Below are 20,920 nucleotides of genomic sequence, written 5' to 3' on the forward strand. Positions count from 1 at the left end.
CTCTCAGGGTTCCTGAAGTCTCGAGAGCGCACTCATCAGAAGGTGTTCTCTCTGCTCACCCGCACTCAGATGTTCACTCAGTTCATCGAGGAGTGCTCCTTCGTCAGCGACCGGCACGTCTGCCTCGAGTTCTTCGACGGGTGTGTGGAGAAGGTAAGCTGGCATGTGCGAGGAAATACATTTTTACTTTGTCATGTTTTAAGGGGAAACTCCATCGACGTTTCTTACGTGATTTAATATCCCTGCGTGTGTGTGCGTGCGTGTGTGTGTGTGCTGTCCATCATTCTATATCATTGCTTCTGCTTAGATTGTTAGTTAGGGCTTCCATATGAGTCCATGAACACTGGGACAGTTCAGGCTTTTCAAATCACAGCCCATTACATACTCCTGCTTTGAAAGGTACCTGAGACGAGTAAAACATACCAGAATGCCTTGGGGTGTGAGTTGAAAAGCCTGAGCTGTCCAGCTTTCATGGAGTCGTATGGTAACCCTATCTATTCGTGGAGCTCTCATTGATAGACCCACCTTGATGACTCATGAAGCCCTTGCGGGGATACTGAACCCAGGCTAGTTGAAATGGTTATTGGCAGCAGGGCTTGTGGCTACGAACCTTTGCCAAACTGAAACTTTTTAAAGACTCAAAAGTGAAACAAGACATACAAGGTTAATGATTTTTTTAACCTCTTACCAGTCTTCGCCCTTTAAGTACAAGTGACTTGTGTTCCACAAATACAAACTATGCCAACTTCTTATTTTTTGCAATGAGGAGCACGAAACCACGTTCCTGGATCCTCAGCTGATGCACTATCTTTGCACTATTGCACTACTAATATGTAGTTGTAGATATAACTTTTTATAATCCTAACTTGTTGCATCCTATCTCATATTGTATTTTAGTATTATTTGCACTTTCTGTAAACTATACTGTAATTAAACACCTGTAAGTCGCCTTGGATAACGGCGACTGCCAAATAACTAATAATAAAAAGCATTTGAACAGCCGCTCGATTCCTTGTGTGCACTCGGGGTTTGACCCCTTGTTTCCCTCCCTCTCTGTCTCTTGCAGGTGGATGTAGAGAAGCCGGGGCAGGTGCGCCTCATTGACCTGGATGAAGCGCACAGCGGGGAGCGCACCGTGTTCATCATGCCCCCTGAGGAGCCACAGGGGCCTGACGGCTCGGAGTGCCCTGCCCTCTACAGGTAGCACCTGGCATTTCATAATTCCTTTAACACACCAGAACGACCAAGGCGGTCATTTTGACCGTTTTTGGAATTTAAATGTAAATTGCGGTGCGTGCGTTTAAGATACGTAGCTGTGCTTTTCTAACTCAGGTGTGTCTTATTCGACTCATAGTGAAACCAGAAATGGATCAAACTGTGATGCAATGGGAGTCTTATTTCCATCCCTGCATATATTATATTAAGACCATTTGGCATTTTACTTATTAAAAACATTGAAGGACACTAAAGAGACTTTCACGCACTCCCCATCCCCCCCAGGGGCGCTAGAACTAGGGGTGCTTTGCATGGCTTCCATCATATACAGGGGTTACAGTTTTGTTCAATGGCTTTCAGCACCCCCACTTTAAAAATGATTCCAGTGCCACTGGCCCCCACCCACCTTAGTGATTTCAATGCTGGAGGTACAGAGATCAGTTCAACAGGGTGTCTGTGTTTCTGTTGCAGGTACGATGTGTTCCCTTCCCTCAGGATGGAGCTGTTCGACCAGCCCCAGGATCTGCTCAAGGTCCAGGCCCGAGGCAGCGCCCCCAGCAGCCCTGCCCCCCGCAGGACAAAGCAGGTACTGCATGCCCGCTCCTCTATCCAAACACATGGATATCGGGAGAGAGTCATTTGATACAATACAATACAATTCAATTCAGTTCAATTCAAATACAGCATTTTTAACCAAAGAGTGGTTAAATTATATTAGAAGTATGGGGGTACACGGCTCCCCCTTTATAAGGCAGCTCTTTATACTGCGGAACCGAGGTATGACCCCACGCACCCCTATAATGCGTTTCCACCGGCAACTTTCATTCAGTGCACGATAGAGGAGCTCGTAACTGTAGATCCCGAATAAAGATTTCTCAAAAAATTCTTGTAATAGTAATATTATAATACAGCAGACTATATATGCTCACGTAGACAGCCAGACGGCAGTTCTGCAAGGAATTGATAGGATTACAATAGAGATTTGGATAACACATACCTAGACTTCAAGAGCAATATTCTATTCAATACATACTGCTGTAAACTCAGCAGAGGCAGAGATAACAAACTGGCTTGTATACATATAAAGAATAGCGTATTGTAGGTTATGCTAACAGTAAAAGCATGTATTGTAATAAGCCGTCAAAATGAATTCTTTTGGCAGTTCTTGGCAGAAGTGCTTATAACTTTTTTTTTATTTTTACGATTCTGCCTTTCAAACGGCGTCAGGGTATTTAATACATGTATTTATGAAAAGTCAAGAACAGACAACCGCGGATCTTTAACACACGTGAGCGATTTAAATTTTAAAAATGAAAACTGTCTAAATGACTGCCGTGGCAGTTCTAGTGTTAAAAGACAAAAATGAAGTGTGTGAGGGAGACTATGTATTCATACCAACTATAAAACACATGTATTATTCTTTATTCAAGAGCCATTTGGTGAACTATAATCTGTGCTGTGGTCTTGTATCCCGATACAAACGATACAGACCGGTATTATGATACGTCGTAGAAAGAAAGCATCGCTTTTCATGGATACGCTGTGAATCATTAAATTTCTATCCCAGCTACAGCATTGTAAAGGGGGAACGCTGGCTGGAGGCTGGAACCGCTTTAAAACCAGACTGGGGGTGTTGCGCCGCACTAATAATGACTTCCCTGTGTCTGCAGGAGATCAAGCTGGCACAGAAGAGAGCTCAGAAGTACTCTGCAGTTCCCGAGATGTGGTCCAAGTGTCTGCTGGGGCACTGCTACGGGCTGTGGTTCATCTACCTGCCCGTCTTCGTGCAAGCCGAGAGCTCCAAGGTGCGCGTGCTGCAGACTGCCTACGAGGTGCTGAAGCACATGGAGACGAGGAAGGTGGTGCTGCCTGACGAGGTGAGCCACACCCCCATGCCCCTCCCTGGCCCCGCCCCCACATCCCTGGACCCCCTCCCTAGAACCGCTTGCTCAGTTGTGAAAACACTTGCTCGGGAGACTCTGAAACAGTCATAATTAGTGTTTCTGATTTTGGCTTTTAACCAATAAACACTGATAAAGCATATTAATCCATTCAGTCTTTAATATTTCAGGTTAGACAATCCTCTCTGTCCGTCCCTGTTTGAGGCCCCAGCTCCACAGCTGTCTCTTGCCATTGCTGATTCACTCTGATGCCTCCTGAAGCAGCCTGACCAGCAGGATTGTCCCTGCTACTCTGGCTCCTGCTCCACACACACACTGTCACGCCTCTTTCCAATAGAGCTTGCCAATTGCCTGAAATATTAGTGACAATTGCATCTTATTGTGATGACAAATGCTTTCAAGCTCATTCCAAACATGCTGAATTAGATTGAGATCTGGAGATTAGGGTGGCTATAGAAGATGTCATGCTCCTCAAAACTTTCAAGTCTGGTGGCCGGGTGCATTATTGTCTTGAAAGCAGCCATCAGGGTCCAGCATTGCTGAGTGAACTTGATCCGATGCCTGCTGTAAGTACAGCTTTTGTCTGAGTAATCATGGGACTGAGGGGTGTATTAGGAGAACCTGCCCTGCTAATGCTGATCCCCCTGGGATAGCCAGATCCTGATTGCAGTGTCCGTATGCCTGCAGGTGTGCTACCGGATCCTGATGCAGCTCTGTGGTCAGTACGGTCAGCCAGTCCTGGCTGTCAGAGTGCTGCTGGAGATGAAGAGGGCCGGCATCACTCCCAACACCATCACATACGGCTACTACAACAAGGTGAGTCCCGGGCCGCTGCATCCGAGAGACACACCGACACTGAAGCACTGGGCATGGAGGCGGGACGGGGGGGGGGGGGGGGGGGGGGGAGCTCTGCATATCTGCCGTGGAGATTGCCAGGACTGAAGCAGAGATGTGCATTGCCAGCAATGCAAAGGGAAGAGTGATGGCTCACAGTGGAGCACATGTCTTTGATCTAGCCTGTGTTGCACACGTCTATTTATCTGACTGACACATCGAAAAAATTAAAAGTATATATTGAAAAAAGTGAATTAGTGAGGGGCTGTTACACAGCAAAATACATGATTTGTACAATTTACTGTCAACATTGCTGCCTAACAGTGAAATAACCAACCTTGTGAATTATTAAACCATGACATATTTAAATGTAGGGTTCTTTACTTGAATTCCCCTTGCTATTTTCTGAGTCGTGCTTATTGCATGTTTTGATAATAAAGTGCCAGGTAGTTTTAAAGGAAATTGAATCGGAACTTAATTTTACTGGAACTGAAGGGCTATGATGATGTAATTTCATGCTGGGTGCCTTTCCTCCACTGTCCTACAGGCGGTGCTGGAGAGCAAATGGCCGTCCACTAATCAGGGTGTCCGTCTGCGATGGGCCAAACTGCGCAACGTGGTGCTGGCCGTGGCCCATTTCCGGCAGCCAATCAAACAGTGGCAGCAGCAACAGAGGATGGCATACAATAACCCCCCAGGTACGCCCTATAAAAGGTGCATGTCCCTGACAGATGGGATATAGATTTACATGCATCTAGAGAACAGCTAATTGACTTGTGAAGGGCATTCTACAGTGATGAGGTTGTATAATGGTGAGACTGCACTTAGAATAACATGTTCAGTTCCGGGCACCACAGTACCTAAGGGACATTATAGCCCTGCAGAGAGTCCTGCGAAGAGCAGGCAGACTAATCCCAGGGCTTAAAGGAATGAGCTGTGAAGACTGAAGACTTGCTTTTGAAGTCTTTACAATCTTACACAGGTGACAAACCCTAAGCAATACTTAGGCACAGAAACCAGGACCAGAGGACACAGTTGGGAATTTGGTGGTGGTAGACTGAGGACAGATTGTAGGAGACCTTTCCTCACACAGAGGGTGAGGGTGTGGAATGGGTTACCTAGCCATGTTGATGCTGAATCACTGGAATCCTTTACATTTTTAGTTCAAGGAGACTGGCAGATGCCAGCATGTCCCCCTCTCGCTCGGCAGCATTCTTGCATGCTTCAGGTCTTCATCCCATCTGGTTTCTCCTCAGATATCGTGGTGGATCGAGCCTCGAAGGCACACCCCCAGTGCAGTCTTATTCGCCAGTCAAGCTGGAGCGGGCTGAGTGACGACTCCAGCCACGAATCCCTGAGCGGCCCCCTGATCAAGAGCAACAGCCTGAGCAGCATGCGAGGCCACATGGAGAGTGAGTGTCACTGTGGGGAGGGGAGGTGTTCTCAACTAGCTACTGAGTCTTCCACATGGAGAGTGAGTGTCACTGTGGGGAGGGGAGGTGTTCTCAACTAGCTACTGAGTCTTCCACATGGAGAGTGAGTGTCACTGTGGGGAGGGGAGGTGTTCTCAACTATCTACTGAGTCTTCCACATGGAGGAGGGTTTTTAGGCAAATCATTTATTTAAGTACTACTATGAATTACTTTACCCAAGGCTGTCTGTGTTTAAACGGTAAATAAAATGTGCTGCAATACAGGTGTGGCCTTACCTCTGAAGGTACATTCATAATCAATGCATTTGTCAAAGATTTCTGTTCGGATATTTTTCTTCTGTGCAAACAGTTCTGATTTACTGTTTGTTTCGAATAGTTGATTCAGATCTTAATGAAATCTGCAAACTGTGTTGCATCCAGGATTTCAGGTGGTTTGGTAGTTTTACAGCATGTCGGTTCTGTTAGAGAGGTAACTGAACAGAGGTCTGATACGTTTGGGGCTGCAGATGGCTTTATATTGGCGTGAGTCGGAGCAGGGGTTTATTATTATTATTTTATTAATAATTTGTTTCTAGACCTAATGTACTGCCCTTGATCTACAGCAGCTCTCATATATGCTTCAGGTTCTCCTCTGCTTGTGGATCGGTGTTTGGTGTCTTATTGATTTGAACAATACCAGCGGCGCGCCAACTAGTCTGTGCAACAGGAGCGACGACACTGTTGTTAAGAGCACTCGTTTTTCACTGTTTTGGGGTGTAGAAAACTATTAATTCTCTTACTCGTCGAATCCTAAAATATTTCGTTACCCTACACTTGTCATGCAGTTCACGGAACAGGAAAGCATTATCTTTTTGGTACATGTTATGAATATAGAGTTACTTTTTGCAACCAAAAAAAAAAGAAAACACACATGAACCCTTGAGTGGGAGTAAACCAGAACCATAAAGAAGTGGTAAACGGTTTCAAAGAATGTAATCTAGTAAAGGTACATGCATCTTAATCAAATCCTGTCAACACCAAGAGGATAAAGAACAACTGATAAAAAGATTTGGCTTGTAACTTGTGTCTCTATAATAAGCGAATGTCCGTATTAACTGTGTCAACTGTTTTTGTCTACATGTAAATCCATTAACTGTGTATAAATGTGTTCTCCATTTCACACCCCATAATAAGCTTTGTTTCCCTTTGTAGAATCCAAGGACCTCCGGAGGGCCACCCTGAAGGGTCTGGGTGCCCCCGGCAAGGACAGCAGCGCCTCTCATAAGCCCCCCAGTGGCCGGATGCTGCAGCGCAGCGAGGTGTGCCTCTCCACCTTCTCCAGGGACTTCGCTGAGACAGAAGGCCGAGAGAGGAGCTACAGCTGCCAGCCTGGAGACCCAGGCAAGCAGGGAGGCAGGTAGGCCTCGATCTTTAATCCATTTGAAAAGATTCACTGGAGATTTCAATTGAAAAAAAAAATGGTGTTCCAGTCTGCCTTTATATAAATATAATAAAAAAAAAAAATAAAAAAAAACTTTCACCTGTTCACTGTTTAAAAAATTTGAATGCATTTCACTGAAACAGTATTTTATAGACCTTATTTGAATGTTAAAGTTTTACTGAATGTTTATGATGGTAGACCCCGTTTAGCATTGACTGATATTCTTTCTTTTTATATATATAGACACACACACACACACACACACGCACACAGTGCTCCCTCACTATAACGCGGGTCTTGGGACACGCAATACGAATGTTCAAACCGAAGAGCGTTATAAACGGGAGAGGGGGTGGGGGGCGCCGCGGGACACACAACACACACCTGACTAAAATACAAAATAAAATAACTCCCTCTCTATAATGCACATATAGTGAAGCAAACATGTAACTTTCCATGAATTAACCATGCATAAAGCACCATGTAATCAACGCTATATTTTTTACAATAAAAAAGGTAACTTTCCCTCTCGTGGATCATTTTAATTAGCAGTTTTTAAAGAATAAATAGCCTGGCTAAACGGCGGTCGGGAGTTCAGTTTGAAGCAACAGACGAGAAGGAGAACAGGTTGGGAGAGGGGAAGAGGGAATGGGCTCGCCCCAGGTTTGACTGCCAGAGCAGGGCTGAAGCGAAGCATCTCCCGAGCTTCTCTCGCAGCAAAAAAGTAAATACATTAGGAAAGATAACCACGTAATATGACCTAATATTGATTTAGTTATAAAACGAATGCTGAATGAGATGTCTGTGTTATAAAGTGCCAGCGCAGCTTTTCTTCAGTTTAGATACTGTATCAAAAGGGAGAGACAGAAACTGAAATTAGACTGAGAAGTTGTTTACAGTTTGAACAACACCGGCAATGTATTTACTATAGAAATATTGCATGAATCACTAGTGTAGGAAATTGGGGGCTGTCAGAGCATTATATCCGAGGCGCGTTATAACCGAGAGCCTTATAGCGAGGGAGCACTGTGTGTGTAAAATAAATATACATTATATATATATATATATATATAATGTTTTTATTATTATTATTTTACTGAGTAAGTCTTTTCAGATTTTTTTTTTTTTTAACATTTACCTATTAATGTCTCCCAGATACAGTAGCTGTTTTTTTTTTAAATGTTTCCTCCTAATGGTGCTTTTTACTTGATTTTTTTTTTCAGAATTCTTTAAATATGTGTTTTCTGAGGTGTGATTTTTTTAAAATTTAATATCCCCATCCCACCCCCCATCAGATAGCTGATTTTCTTAACCCCCCCCCCCCCCACAAAAAAAACCCTGTGAAATTCTGCCCCCCCTTGCAGGCGGCACTTGCTGGAGCTGGAGAGCGGCAGGGGGGGCCGTGGGAAGAAGGTGGTTGATGAAAACTGTAACCACGTTCCGTCGCCGGGGCGGGGCCTGGCGGGAAAGCTGCAGAAGCTCCTCAGTCCGACCAAGCACCGGGGCACAGTGTGCCACACAGCCAGCATGGAGGACCGGCAGCACAGCGGCTCCGAGCACAGGCAGTCCCGCAGGGGCCACGTCACGGACAAGCTGCTGAGGGCCAAGGAGCGGCTGTCCACTGCAGCCTCCGAGGTAGGACCCTCCACATGCACGCAAACACAGAACATTTAAACTGAAATGCAAATTCTGCTCAGTGCTGAAATAGTTAAATACGATTTCATGCCTTTTAAATGGCAAGCTCTTAATTGAAAGGGTCAGAATTCAGCTTTAGTGTCTGCTGTGTGTGGGCTTAGGAAGAGGCAGTAGATACACATTAACCAATGAGGGAGCCCACTTACTGTACAACCGCTGTTTCAATGTAAATTACTTGAGGGAGCCAGTGTACTGTACAACTCCTGTTTTTCTTGTATGAAGAATAAATGTATTTTTTATAGTTGAATACTTTCTCTCCTTATTCCATTTAATGTGTGTCTCTTTAACAAGATAGTCCCTCATTAAAGGATCATTTGATCTTTGTATGCATCCTGTAAGCCCCCCATGGTGGTGTGTATCGTTGCAGCCCTTCTCATGGGTGTAGTGTCGCTGGTATTGCATCGCTCTCGTCTCCCTGTCCCGGTGCATTAGCCTCACGTCTGTTCTCATCCTGTGTCTGTCGCAGAGCTCCCTGTCTGCTGGATGCGACTTGGAAGTATCCGACTCCACCCCCCTGACCTTTCACCCCAGGAAGTCGTCCGATTCCAGCCAGGAGGTGCCGGGAATGGAGGTGAGGGTGATTCATACTGTTACAGAAAGTTTAAATATCCATAGCTTTGTATGTCATAGGTGTGGCTTCAATTGAGATAGAGACCAGGTATTGGTCTGTTTGTTTGATATGTCTACCTGAGTTTAGTATAAATGCACAGTGAAGGGGTAAACATTAAGTAGCTGTGCACTGCACTGAAGTTTAAACTGACACCCCGTGTCTCTTCTTTGTCCCTCACTGTGTGCGTGTGTCTGTGTCTGTGTCTCTCTCTCTCTCTCTGTCTCTCAGGTGCTGATGTCGAGCTGTTCGTTGTGTCGCAGTTGTAACTCTCTGGTGTACGATGAGGAGATCATGGCTGGCTGGACCTCCGACGACTCCAATCTCAACTCTAGCTGCCCCTACTGCTCTGGCAGCTTCGTCCCTCTGCTCAACGTGGAGTTCAGTGCCCAACCGCCAGTGCCCAGGTACCCCCTAGTGCCTTCCCACAGGCCCCCCCTAGTGCCTTCCCACAGGACCCCCCCATGCCTTCCCACAGGCCCCCCCCCTGCGCCTTCCCACAGGACCCCCCCTGCGCCTTCCCACAGACACTCTGCATCTTCCTGCAATTACACAGAAACTATTATCACATATCCTCCTGGTTTACAAACAGTTCTCAGTTTGCTTGCCTCGCCTTCCAAGAAATGTGTTACAGGTTCACTTCCTAGGTCAACCCGTGACCAAAGAAGTGCAAGTCTGCCTAAAATCAAGGCCTGCAAACAGAGATTTCTTTACCCTAGTATAGTACCAGATATCATTTTTTTAAATACAAATGCATGTCTGCTACATTACATATTTCTTTCAAACCCGGATATTTGAGACCTATACAATGGTCGGAAGTGCACAACAGGTGAGATTTATGGAATAATTGTCAGCTGCAGCCCCCCTAATTAATTCAAGTGTGACATTAGTCATGGAGGAGACGTTTACATTGCCGTCGATAGGAAAGTGGGACTGTCTCTTTAACGGGGGTCTTCGTACTGGTTTTACAGCGCGCTGTTACTGTGTTTGGTTGCAGTTCTGTGAAGGGATCGTCGAGTGCTGAGATCTCCCTGGTCTCTGACAGCGCTGTGGAGCCCCCTGCTGCTCAGGACTGCTTTCTCAATGGGCTGAGCGAGGAGGACTCTGCCTCGGACTGCAGCAGCCGCCTGTCTGACGGGAGCTCCATGGCGTCGGTGTGTACCCATCCGGCCTCACCGCTGTCCCCCTTGCACAGTAGCTCAGAATCAGCTTGAAGCAGGCAGTTCATTTCTTTAGAAAAGGGGCGGAGGCAAGTTTTTTCCAAGTGTTACTGCGGTGGTTAGAGGTAAAGAGAGACCCACGCTTAGATAGTTATTAATTTTGTAGAACGTGACTAGAGTTCCACAAACAATTGAAGTTGAGCTAGTAATAGTACTGCAGTGCTGACCCGCAAACCAAGCCGTGACTCATGCTAAAGAGAATTACTCTGATAACCCAGGTGCCTGCACAGCCCGTGTCACGCTGTACACTAGCACTGCACAGACTGGTTGTTTAATTATTCTGATTGAGCTCTCCACAGAAATCAGGTTAGGGTCAGTGGTGTCGGTCGGGCTAATTTACCATTCAGAGTGAAATGATTGAAGAAACAGCTGCTTGGGTTTGTGACGATCGCTGCTTTTCTTACTCTGTGGAGAACAGCGATCCACACAAATCCAAGCTGCGGTTTCTTCACTTGGAATGGTAAATTAGCCCAACACCAATGACCCTCACCTGTAGAGAGCTTGATTTACCTTCTAAAGAATCTTTAGTTGTTGAGTGTATGAGAATCTCTACCTGAATCAAGAGAACACAATATTGACTGTTTAAGAACTTGTAAACAATATAAAGTGTCAGTTCTGAGCCCCCTGTCTCCTGCACCCCCCCAGGTGCCCAGCAACGCGGGGGGCCCCACCCAGGGGGTGACGGTGGCGTACCTGAGCCCGCTGGTCCTGCGCAAGGAGCTGGAGAGTCTGCTGGAAAACGAGGGTGACGGGGTGCTGGCCCAGCCGCAGCTCATTGACAGCCACCCCATCATCTACTGGAACCTGGTGTGGTACTTCCAGCGCCTGGGGCTGCCCAGCAATCTGCTGGCACTGCTCTCCACCTCGCAGCCTGGCTCCCAGCTCACACAGGTAACACAGGGAACATAGGGGGGTACGGGGGGGGGCAGCTGGCACTGCTCTCCACCTCGCAGCCTGGCTCCCAGCTCACACAGGTGAGTACAGGGGGGCTGCTGGCACTGCTCCACACCTCCAGAGCCAGGCTCCCAGCTCACACAGGTGAGTACAGGGGGGCTGCTGGCACTGCTCTCCACCTCGCAGCCTGGCCCCCAGCTCACACAGGTGAGTACAGGGGGGCTGCTGGCACTGCTCTCCACCTCGCAGCCTGGCTCCCAGCTCACACAGGTAACACAGGGAACATAGGGGTGTAAGGGGGGGATGCTGGCACTGCTCCACACCTCCACAGCCAGGCTCCCAGCTCACCTGTGTGAGTACAGGGGCGCTGCTGGCACTGCTCTCCACCTCGCAGCCTGGCTCCCAGCTCACACAGGTGAGTACAGGGGGGCTGCTGGCACTGCTCTCCACCTCGCAGCCTGGCTCCCAGCTCACACAGGTGAGTACAGGGGGGCTGCTGGCACTGCTCCCCACCTCCAGAGCCAGGCTCCCAGCTTACAATAGGGTTCAATGCTGCAGTGCATTTACAATCTGAAATAAACACACAGCCATTTAAAGTGGAGATTTCAAACACAAACCAACTTTCAAGAAACCATTGGGGCAGCCTTGCCCAGCACAAAGCAAATAGGCACAACTGTAAAAGCAGTGGGGGTCAAGGTTGCCCCAATTGTTTCTACTAACTTGGCTTGTGTTTTTCATGCATTTTGATCTGCATTTATTATGCCTGAAAAACACAAGCCAAGTTAGTAGAAAACTTAGTATACGTTGAATATAGTTCTGTATACTTCTCGGGGGTTGGAGGCACTCGACTTCGTCTTGTGCCTCACAGCGCCCCGGGACGGCTGTATATCAACGTACTCAAAGCATACGGCATGGTTTATTTAGATTTCCAGAAAGCTTTTGACAGTCAAGCATAAAAGATTAATTCTCAAACTGAATGCAGTAGGGATTCAAGGAAATGCATGCACATGGATTAGGGAGTGGTTAACATGTAGAAAACAGAAAGTACTGATTAGAGGAGAAACCTCAAAATGGAGAGAGGTAACCAGTGGTGTACCACAGGGATCAGTATTAGGTCCTCTGCCATTCCTAATCTACATTAATGATTTAGATTCTGGTATACTATGACACAAAAATAGGAACATAAATTCACCTAAGAGTGTTGGGATCTACAAATTAAAAGTGAAATGGTGTTTTTGGCTGATTTTACTTTTCCTGTGCCAATACCCTGAAAACACATAAACTATCCCTGCTGTATGGAGTCTGGCAGTCTCGCGCTTCACTGATAACTACCGTTCCTCTTAATAGTGTTCAATGCTGCAGTGCAATTACAATACTATGGTTATACTACAGCAGTGGCAAAAAGTTTTGCATCACCTAGACTTTTAGGATTTAAATAAATAAATAAATACATTAACATAATGGAGATCTTTTATTATAATCCTGTAATCAAAACACTACAAAATGATATCACAAAAGTCTACCGGAAGCCATACTAGTAGTACAGTATTTCAGAATGTTAGACTTCAATGTCACATTTTTCAATTGTCAGTTTTTCATTAAGTATGTGGAAAACTACAAAGTGGTATGTAATTCAATATGTTATCATAACATTATTCAGCAGGTTTCATTCGACTTTGTGAAGCAAAATGTGTTATTATAGGGCGATGCAAAACTTTTGGCCAGAGCTGTGGGGTTGGGGTGCAGTGCCTGGAGCTGGCTGAGGAGCTTGTGTTCTGTGGTGCTGCTGATTTCTGAGCTGACCCGGGTCGTTTCTTCCCAGACCTCCCCTGACGAGAGCTGTGCTGTGCGGGTTCGACTCATGTGGGATACCCTGAGCCCTGACGTGGACCACTGGCCCCCGCTCTACATCCTGTGGAGGATGCACAGTAAGATCGCAGTGTGTCAGCGCAGGGACTGACACTGAATGAATGCCATTCTACTTGCTAGAGATCTAGACACCCTATCACCACATGAACACCGAAATGTACAGCCTAGTAAATGAAGACGGACCTGCATAAAGCTGGCTTGCTTGTAGGGACCAAGATGGACAAGGGAATGCAAACTTTGAACTAATATTAATTTTTTTTAAAATGCTTTCCGTGTTTTAAAATATAAGTTTAATTACCACCTTGGCTACTGGGGAGGGGGAGGGGGGCTGGCTGGCCTGGCTATCAAGCAAAGTATTGATAAAGTAAAACATGTGGTCTAAAGCATGACCAAAATACAACCGTGACCAAATACATGTCACAAGAACAGAGACTGTCGTGTTCGAATAAATCAGCTACATAAAGATGCGATGCCTGCAAAGGGGCCACGTTACACAAAACAGGAGCTAACCTTTTTTTTTCTTTCTTTTTATTTGTTACTGTTTTCTGTTGCAATAAAGAGTTAGCCTCTGTTTTTATGACGTGCTCCCTTTTGCAGATTTCTTTGTTTGGCTGATAACTTGTTTTGTACATTTGGTCAAGTACCGGTGCTTGGGGTGTTTCTAGCTTGGAGTTTAAACATTTCCAGGTGTTCGTATTTTAATGATTATCAGATTTCTGCTTGTCAAATCTAGAGGGCAGCTGTAGAGTTGAATCAGCAGGATGGGTGTAGTGTCATGTGATTGTAGTCAATATTCATTCACAGTGTCTTCCTTAGTCACTTCAATGTTGAGCACATGTCGTCTCACACACATGTTGCCGTGCATCATAAAAAGCAGCAGGATTCTCATGCATGTGGTATTTTTTAATCGTTGATCAGTTAGAAAAATGACAAGGTGAAAAACTTCTAATCCTAGCAAATCCTGCTGTGTAAAGGCTTGGGAAATGAAACAGGCTGTCACGTCCCTCGTGGTACTGGTGCAGTGTGTTGTGTGTCAGTTTTTCTCTCATTGTGCTGCCCTTGCCAGGCGGGGTGCCCACTCGCAGTCACGGCTGGCGGAGACACAACCACCCCTTCACCCTGGGCTTCCTGGAGGAGGTGCTGCGCTGGGTCGGCATGAACGAGGTGCACAAGGCCGTCTCCCTCTTCCTGGAGACTGTCGGCACGCAGCCCGGACCCCCGAGAGTGCAAAGGTGAGGGGAGGGGAGGTGAGGAGGGAGGTCCTGAACATCCATCTCCTCTAGAGGCGTGGTGTTGCAGGGGGGGGCGGGCTAATGGTTGCACTCTGCTGTACCAGCTGCACTGAGAGAGGAGACACTTTTTTGAGATCACAGGGGCCCTTTCAAACGTTTTATAAAGTCTCCAGGATGTGACGGCTGAAACAGAATCCATACAAAGTGATTCTAAAGACAAGGAGGAGGAGGAGGAGCTTCGTAAAGGGGGCCTCAATACTGAATACAGGGGCGTCCTTCGTACTGAATACAGGGGCGTCCTTCGTACTGAATACAGGGGCGCCCTTCGTACTGAATACAGGGGCGCCCTTCGTACTGAATACAGGGGCGCCCTTCGTACTGAATACAGGGGCGCCCTTTGTACTGAATACAGCGGCGCCCTTTGTACTGAATACAGGGGCGCCCTTCGTACTGAATACAGGGGCGCCCTTCGTACTGAATACAGGGGCGCCCTTCGTACTGAATACAGGGGCGCCCTTCGTACTGAATACAGGGGCGCCCTTCGTACTGAATACAGGGGCGCCCTTCGTACTGAATACAGGGGCGCCCTTCGTACTGAATACAGGGGCGGCCTATAAAAATATCAGTAGTGTCTAAAAATGCCTTCCATTTCTTGCCTGCTATTGTGAACAGACTTTAAAGTTATAAGTGTAAACAGTTGTCGGGATGTTAATGAAAAAATGACAGATAAGTTATTTAAACGGTTGTAGCAACACGGAGTGACGTGTAACCTCGGAACCTCGTTACATACTCTAATACCGAATACAGGGCTGGCTTCCAGTATTAAGGCTGTGTGAGTTTCTGTGTGTAGAGACAGTGCATTTCAGTTACTGTCTTAATGTTTAGTACACTGCTGGATTCTAAGTTGTCCAATAAAAAAATAACCCTTTCCTTGCCGCACGTCATGTTTACAAACCATTCAATCTGATATAACTGATCAGGGCTGCGTTCAAATAAGCAGAGCGTTCTCTCGTGGTGCTTCGTAACACATGTTAGCAGTTATTGAGCGGTCTGTTAGGAGCGAGCAGTTTCCATTAACAGCAATATATCACTGTGTATTAAAACAGTTGCTTTAAGCCAGTTTTGCAATGTATTTATATATTTTTTAATGTAATTACTGTATTTTTGTAAAGTTGCTGACACTTGTTTTGGTTTAGCATCTTGATGCGTGACTCATATTTGTCAAGTTATAAATAGTGCATGTTTCCTATTCTAATACAATCTTCACTTAAAAAAAAAAATATTTCTGATTACACATGTGTTGGTCATAAAAATCCATATTTGAAAAAAATCAATTTGCAGCCACCCCACTAATAATGCAGTTCGACCATTTTGAACCTCCAGCGAGGCAGCTCTGAGCTTGACTCGCTACTGTTAGGAAGCGCTGATGGCATGCGCGTCGTTCAACAGGAAAAGCCATGTAACGCTCTGGGGCACTCTGTCTATTGAACGCACCCCAGGGCTGGCCTTTGTTCCAAACCTGTTCTATACAAGGAGGCTGTGTGGTCCAGTGGTTAAAGAAAGGGGCTTATAACCAGAAGGCCCCTGGTTCAAATCCCAGCTCAGCCACTGACTCATTGTGTGACCCTGAGCAAGTCACTTAACCTCCTTGTGCTCCGTCTTTCGGGTGAGATGTAATTGTAAGTGACTCTGCATAGTTCACACACCCTAGTCTCTGTAAGTCGCCTTGGATAAAGGCGTCTGCTAAATAAACAAATAATAATAATAATAATAAATTGTTTAATGTAAACAATTAGCCCTCCATCCACACACTAACGTAGTTAACTATTCCAGTTGACCTGTTAACCCTGCTGTGGAATGACCCTCCTAGCCAGTGATTGGATACCCTTACCCTTAGGTTAGTTCTAGTAATGTAATGAGCTGGCATCTCAGCCCATTGAAGTGAATGGAGAAGCGAGGGCTGGACGCGAACCGCAAACCGTACACTTCAGAGACCAATGTGTCACCATTCAACTGGACAGCAAGCTCTGTAGCAGAGAGGTCAGCACGGGTCTTATACTGATGCCAGTATTATGAACTCATCAGCTGCTGGGAGGAGATGCATTACACTAGTGTTCTGTTCATATTGTTATTAATATGCTGCTGATCTTCTTTTCTCCTCTGTGTAGGAGTCTATATCGAGAGATTCTCTTCCTAACCCTGGCTGCAATGGGCAAAGACAATGTCGGTAAGGTTTTTTTTTATTTTTACATCCATTTAGAGAGCCGTGTATCCACTGGTCGGGAAGCATGGTCAGGGCATTATACTGCACAGGTTAGAAGTATGTAGGTGTGAGTGCATCACATACATATATCTGAAAAGGGGGCTTAATTGACCTTCCCAAATCTCAGTCACTTCTTCAGAATTAGAGTGAAGGAGAAGGCATAATGGAAGCTGAGGATAGTTTAGAACAGAAGGCAGGAAGCACTTCTTTATCCAGAGTTATAAATGCATGGAATAGCCCAGCAGGTGAAGTAGCAGGATCTGACACATTCTGTCCTATAAAATGGATCCTCTTAGTAGGTGTATACGGTGGCTCAGAAGGGACGAGCGTTGATGGGCCGAACTGCTTATTTTTTCTCCCTGACAGTTGCTTTCGATAAGAAGTACAAGACTGCCTACAGCCGTCTGTGTGGCTCACTGGGGAAGGAGGAACTGCGCAAGAACAGAGTCCAGCCCCCCAGCACCAAGGCAGTGGACTGTCGCAAATCCTTCCTGGTGCCACTGGAGTGCTGATCCCCTGGCACGCCACATGAGGGCACCAGCGAGACATGGCTCAGGAGCAGCAAGAGAAAAGGGGAGGGGCATCAGAAAGCACTGAGGAGAGAAGCAGCAGAACTGTGAACCACCCCTCTGAGCGTGCCAAGGGAAAATAGTAGTAGTAATAATAACTTTTTTTTTTTCTTGTAATATATATATAATTTTCCATTTTATTGAACATTGGGGGAAGAGCAGCTAAGCTGTATATAGTTGATAATTTAATTAATGCAAGACGAATTACAGGGGCTCAGGAATATCTATGGGAGAGATTGACCACATTATAGCTGCCGATCCCAGATAATATTTCCATACAGTAAAACCTGAACTAAGTTCTGCTCTTAACCAGCTAGTACACCACAGAGCAGATTCGATGCAAGGGATTTACGAAGGCTCTGTTAATGCAGGTTTTACTGTAGAAACCCAGTAACCCTCTGCTGTATGTTTTGCTAGCTTAGTTTGCGTCCCCTGGTATTATTTATATCAGGAGTACGCTACTTCACATGCCTTAGTCTTAGTTTATTTTACTGCCCCTTTTTGTTTGCACTGAACAGTGGTGCAGTCGAGTCAGAACTTGCATAACAGGCAAGCTAAGTGACATGACTCCGCTCTCCCACACAACTGCCTGATTCAGTCAGTCAGTCTTCTGGATGCAATGAAAAGAGCATTAGGAACTTCTATTATGAACTTGAGAAGGCTAAAAATGCCTACGAAGATGACGGCCACAGACAGTGCATCGACTATGACTGTGTAGAAAATGAGACGTTCAGCATACAAGTAGAATGTGAATTCATATAATAATTCTTGTTTAAGGAAATCGTTATTTCAGTGACGTTCCGGTACCTTCAGATTTAGGACTGAGTGGCTCTTGTTACAAGTATATATTTTTATGTTTGGGTGCTTTGACCATGAGTTCAGGGGCTGCTCTTTAGTTCTAGTTGCCTGCCTGCTGTAGACATAATGTAGTTTCTCTTATTTTAGTAAGCACCAGCGCCATCTAGTGCACAGCCACTGTATTGCCAGCAAAACAAAAGGAGCCGAAGTGGTAGATCACTGGATGGCGCTGGCTCTTCTATAAAGACACTGACTGATCTAGCCCATGTTGCATATGTCTGTGGCAAGCAACTAGGACTGAAGAGCAGCTCCTGAACTTGGATTCAATGCACATTAACACAGAGTTTAAACACAACGTGGTAACTGCAAAAAGAACCACTCCCGATGATTGCAAACATCACAATAAGGTAAAGGGACAGTAAAAAAAAAACAAAAAAACATTTTTAACAGTTGTAAAGCTGCTTACGTCATTGTCTTTTTTTTTTCTTAGACATTTTTAACAGTTGTAAAACTGAACAAGGCTATGGAATATTCAGCAAGTCAATGTTCTCAGGAAAACAGTTTTGTATGGGGTTGGGAGTTTGTTACACAATTGATCAAAGAGTTTCGCATCATAGTTTGAAAGAGATGGTGATACTTAAAACTTAATAACTTAATATATTCGTGCTGTTTTAGATCCATTTTCTGTGTCAGTCAGCACATCCTGGTGGCATTTCAAGTTTAAAGCAGCCCTGTGGCCTCAATAGAGCTCTTAGAATCATGTCTGACTTCCAGCTGGTACACCAGAGTGTAACCATTAACCCGTCCCCCTGCAACACACAGCCTCCAATGGAACATGTGTAGTATTTCTTACATCCAATTGGGGCTTGAGTGTTGCAGGGGGGGCAGGTTAATGGTTACGCTGTAGAGAGAAGACATGTTTGAGAGCTCTATAGAAGCCACTCAGGGTGGTCTTTAAACTTTATAATCAGGAAATGATGACAGAAATAGAAAGTGATACAAAGTGAATGTAGAGAGAACGAAGCTGACAACTTTCACATGCCTGAGAGAGGAAACATAAACTGTGACACTGAACCTTTCAGTAACACCATGCTTTAAAGAAACACAAACCAAGCACTGAATGCCCGATTACACACAAGCCTGCTGGAAATGGCAGATCATTCTGTTTTATTTTATTTTTTCAACTCCTGTATAGCCGGTCCAAATTCCTGTTTGTCACAACAGAGTGTTCATAGAAGCTCATTCAGGTAGTATAATAAAAAATAATTCATCAGATTTTTATATATATATACATATATATATACACACACATACACATAGACATACACGCACGCGCACACACACAGAGATATGTAGATATACAGAGATTTATTCAGCATGTTTCAAAATTAGGCTTGGTTCAAGTTTTGTATTTTTAAACATATTTCTGTTTGATGTTTGTTAAGAGTGTAGTTATACTAAAAGAAACGTAGGTGTTGGTTTGATCACGCCAATACCCTGATAAGGCAGGTTTCATAGAGTATTTTACAGCACTGTAAATCGCAATTTTGGGTTATCCCGGAATAACCATGGATAGGTAGTTGATGCAATCCGGGGTCCTGGTGCTGTAAAATGCTTTAAAAACAAGGAGGGTGTGAAGCTTGATCAGTTTGACCCCCAAGTGTCTCTCAGTATTGTGACACATCCTACCCTTTTGAGTGTTTTGTATGTTTATTGAGGAAGCCCAGAAGCAGGTAGGCTTGTAGAGAATGTGATGGGGTCCAGTGTGGCTCGTATTGGACCCAGCTGTTACTGCTGTGATCTGTGAAAGCACTGACGTGTTTGTGTTTGGCTTGTCGCTAATTCTGTTTGGGCTTCTCCTCCAAGTAGAATCTAAGTCACTTCTGTATTTACTGTAGGAATTTGGATTATAGAAAAGAGCAGAGAATGTCAGGTTTGTAGCTAAAATCCAACCTGTCCTGCACTTTCATACACTGTGCACAGTACTGAAATGCTATAGCAGCCACAGTGCTTTACATACATCTATGTTTAATTATATTAAAATACATTATCATCCATGGATTTCCACATGGACAGTTTCAATTACAGCATTTTACAATTGAATCAATCATTGCATGATCCTCATAAAACAGTAGATTTTCTGTTAAGTTTTAAGATTGTATTTCTGTTTACAGTTTAAACCTTTGCCTTATGCAAACAAAAAAAGCACATATATAATATTGTGTCTAGTACCATGCCAGATAACAGAATTTGGCTGTCTGCATGCCTTACTTTCAGCTAAGTCTGTTACGCTTCCTGGGTCCCTTCACTTACCAGGGTCTTCTGGATCATGTTACTGGCTGGAAGCATGTCAGTCAACAAAGGGAAGCAGCTGATTGGTTAATTACAGGAATGAAGCCATTGAAGGGGCGGGAACAATTTCACCCTCCCAAGTGAGCAAGGAAGTGCAACAGTAACTGAAAACATGGCTTGTGCAAACTGAGATTACTTTAACCAAGAGTAGTGGTTTCATATATAATGTGTTCTAGCACCTTTTTTGAAAACATGTTTCTTTTAAAACTGCACACTGGCAGCCTATATACAGTTGGACAACTGGGAAACGGTCTGGAATTGATAGCATGGACCTGTGCCGTTTAGCTCTATAGTTCTTAAAAGGGGAGGAGTCTAAACAGAAGCTCTTCCTGTGGGTTGCTGAGGGAGCAGCTGTTTATGAGCAGTATTTTTATGTTTGTGTTAGCTGTGTTGTTTTTTTATTACTCCTCTGGTTGTTTTTAACTTGATTTAAGGTTGTGAACAAGCTTGTCCACTGGATTCCACAGACTGACCTGGAAAAGGGAATATAAATGTCACTGTTTTATTTTTGTAAAATATTTATTGAAGATGTTTTCTTTTTTGTTCTCCTTGTGCTGTTCTGTAAATGCTACTGATTTGACATCGCTGACATGCTTTAAATGTATTTTTTATAAACCTG

The 20,920-nt window shown here is 45.0% G+C and overlaps 1 protein-coding gene across 2 annotated transcripts in view; it reads left to right on the forward strand.

The window, feature by feature from the left end:
- LOC117395321 (DENN domain-containing protein 4B-like) overlaps positions 1–20,920 on the forward strand; it is a 54,237-nt gene extending 33,317 nt beyond the window's left edge. For both annotated transcript variants that reach the window (XM_059007290.1, XM_059007289.1), the window contains exons 13-29: positions 8–153; positions 1,067–1,200; positions 1,687–1,801; positions 2,886–3,092; positions 3,804–3,932; positions 4,498–4,648; positions 5,207–5,362; positions 6,574–6,778; positions 8,167–8,437; positions 8,964–9,068; positions 9,336–9,511; positions 10,102–10,258; positions 10,970–11,215; positions 13,041–13,146; positions 14,154–14,319; positions 16,488–16,546; positions 16,949–20,920. In XM_059007290.1, the coding sequence (XP_058863273.1) occupies positions 8–153; positions 1,067–1,200; positions 1,687–1,801; positions 2,886–3,092; positions 3,804–3,932; positions 4,498–4,648; positions 5,207–5,362; positions 6,574–6,778; positions 8,167–8,437; positions 8,964–9,068; positions 9,336–9,511; positions 10,102–10,258; positions 10,970–11,215; positions 13,041–13,146; positions 14,154–14,319; positions 16,488–16,546; positions 16,949–17,094 (2,675 nt within the window). In that variant the 3' untranslated portion in view covers positions 17,095–20,920. The remainder of the gene's footprint in view (positions 1–7; positions 154–1,066; positions 1,201–1,686; positions 1,802–2,885; positions 3,093–3,803; positions 3,933–4,497; positions 4,649–5,206; positions 5,363–6,573; positions 6,779–8,166; positions 8,438–8,963; positions 9,069–9,335; positions 9,512–10,101; positions 10,259–10,969; positions 11,216–13,040; positions 13,147–14,153; positions 14,320–16,487; positions 16,547–16,948) is intronic.

The sequence above is a fragment of the Acipenser ruthenus genome, chromosome 35 (genome assembly GCF_902713425.1).
Source record: "Acipenser ruthenus chromosome 35, fAciRut3.2 maternal haplotype, whole genome shotgun sequence".
NCBI lineage: Eukaryota > Metazoa > Chordata > Actinopteri > Acipenseriformes > Acipenseridae > Acipenser > Acipenser ruthenus.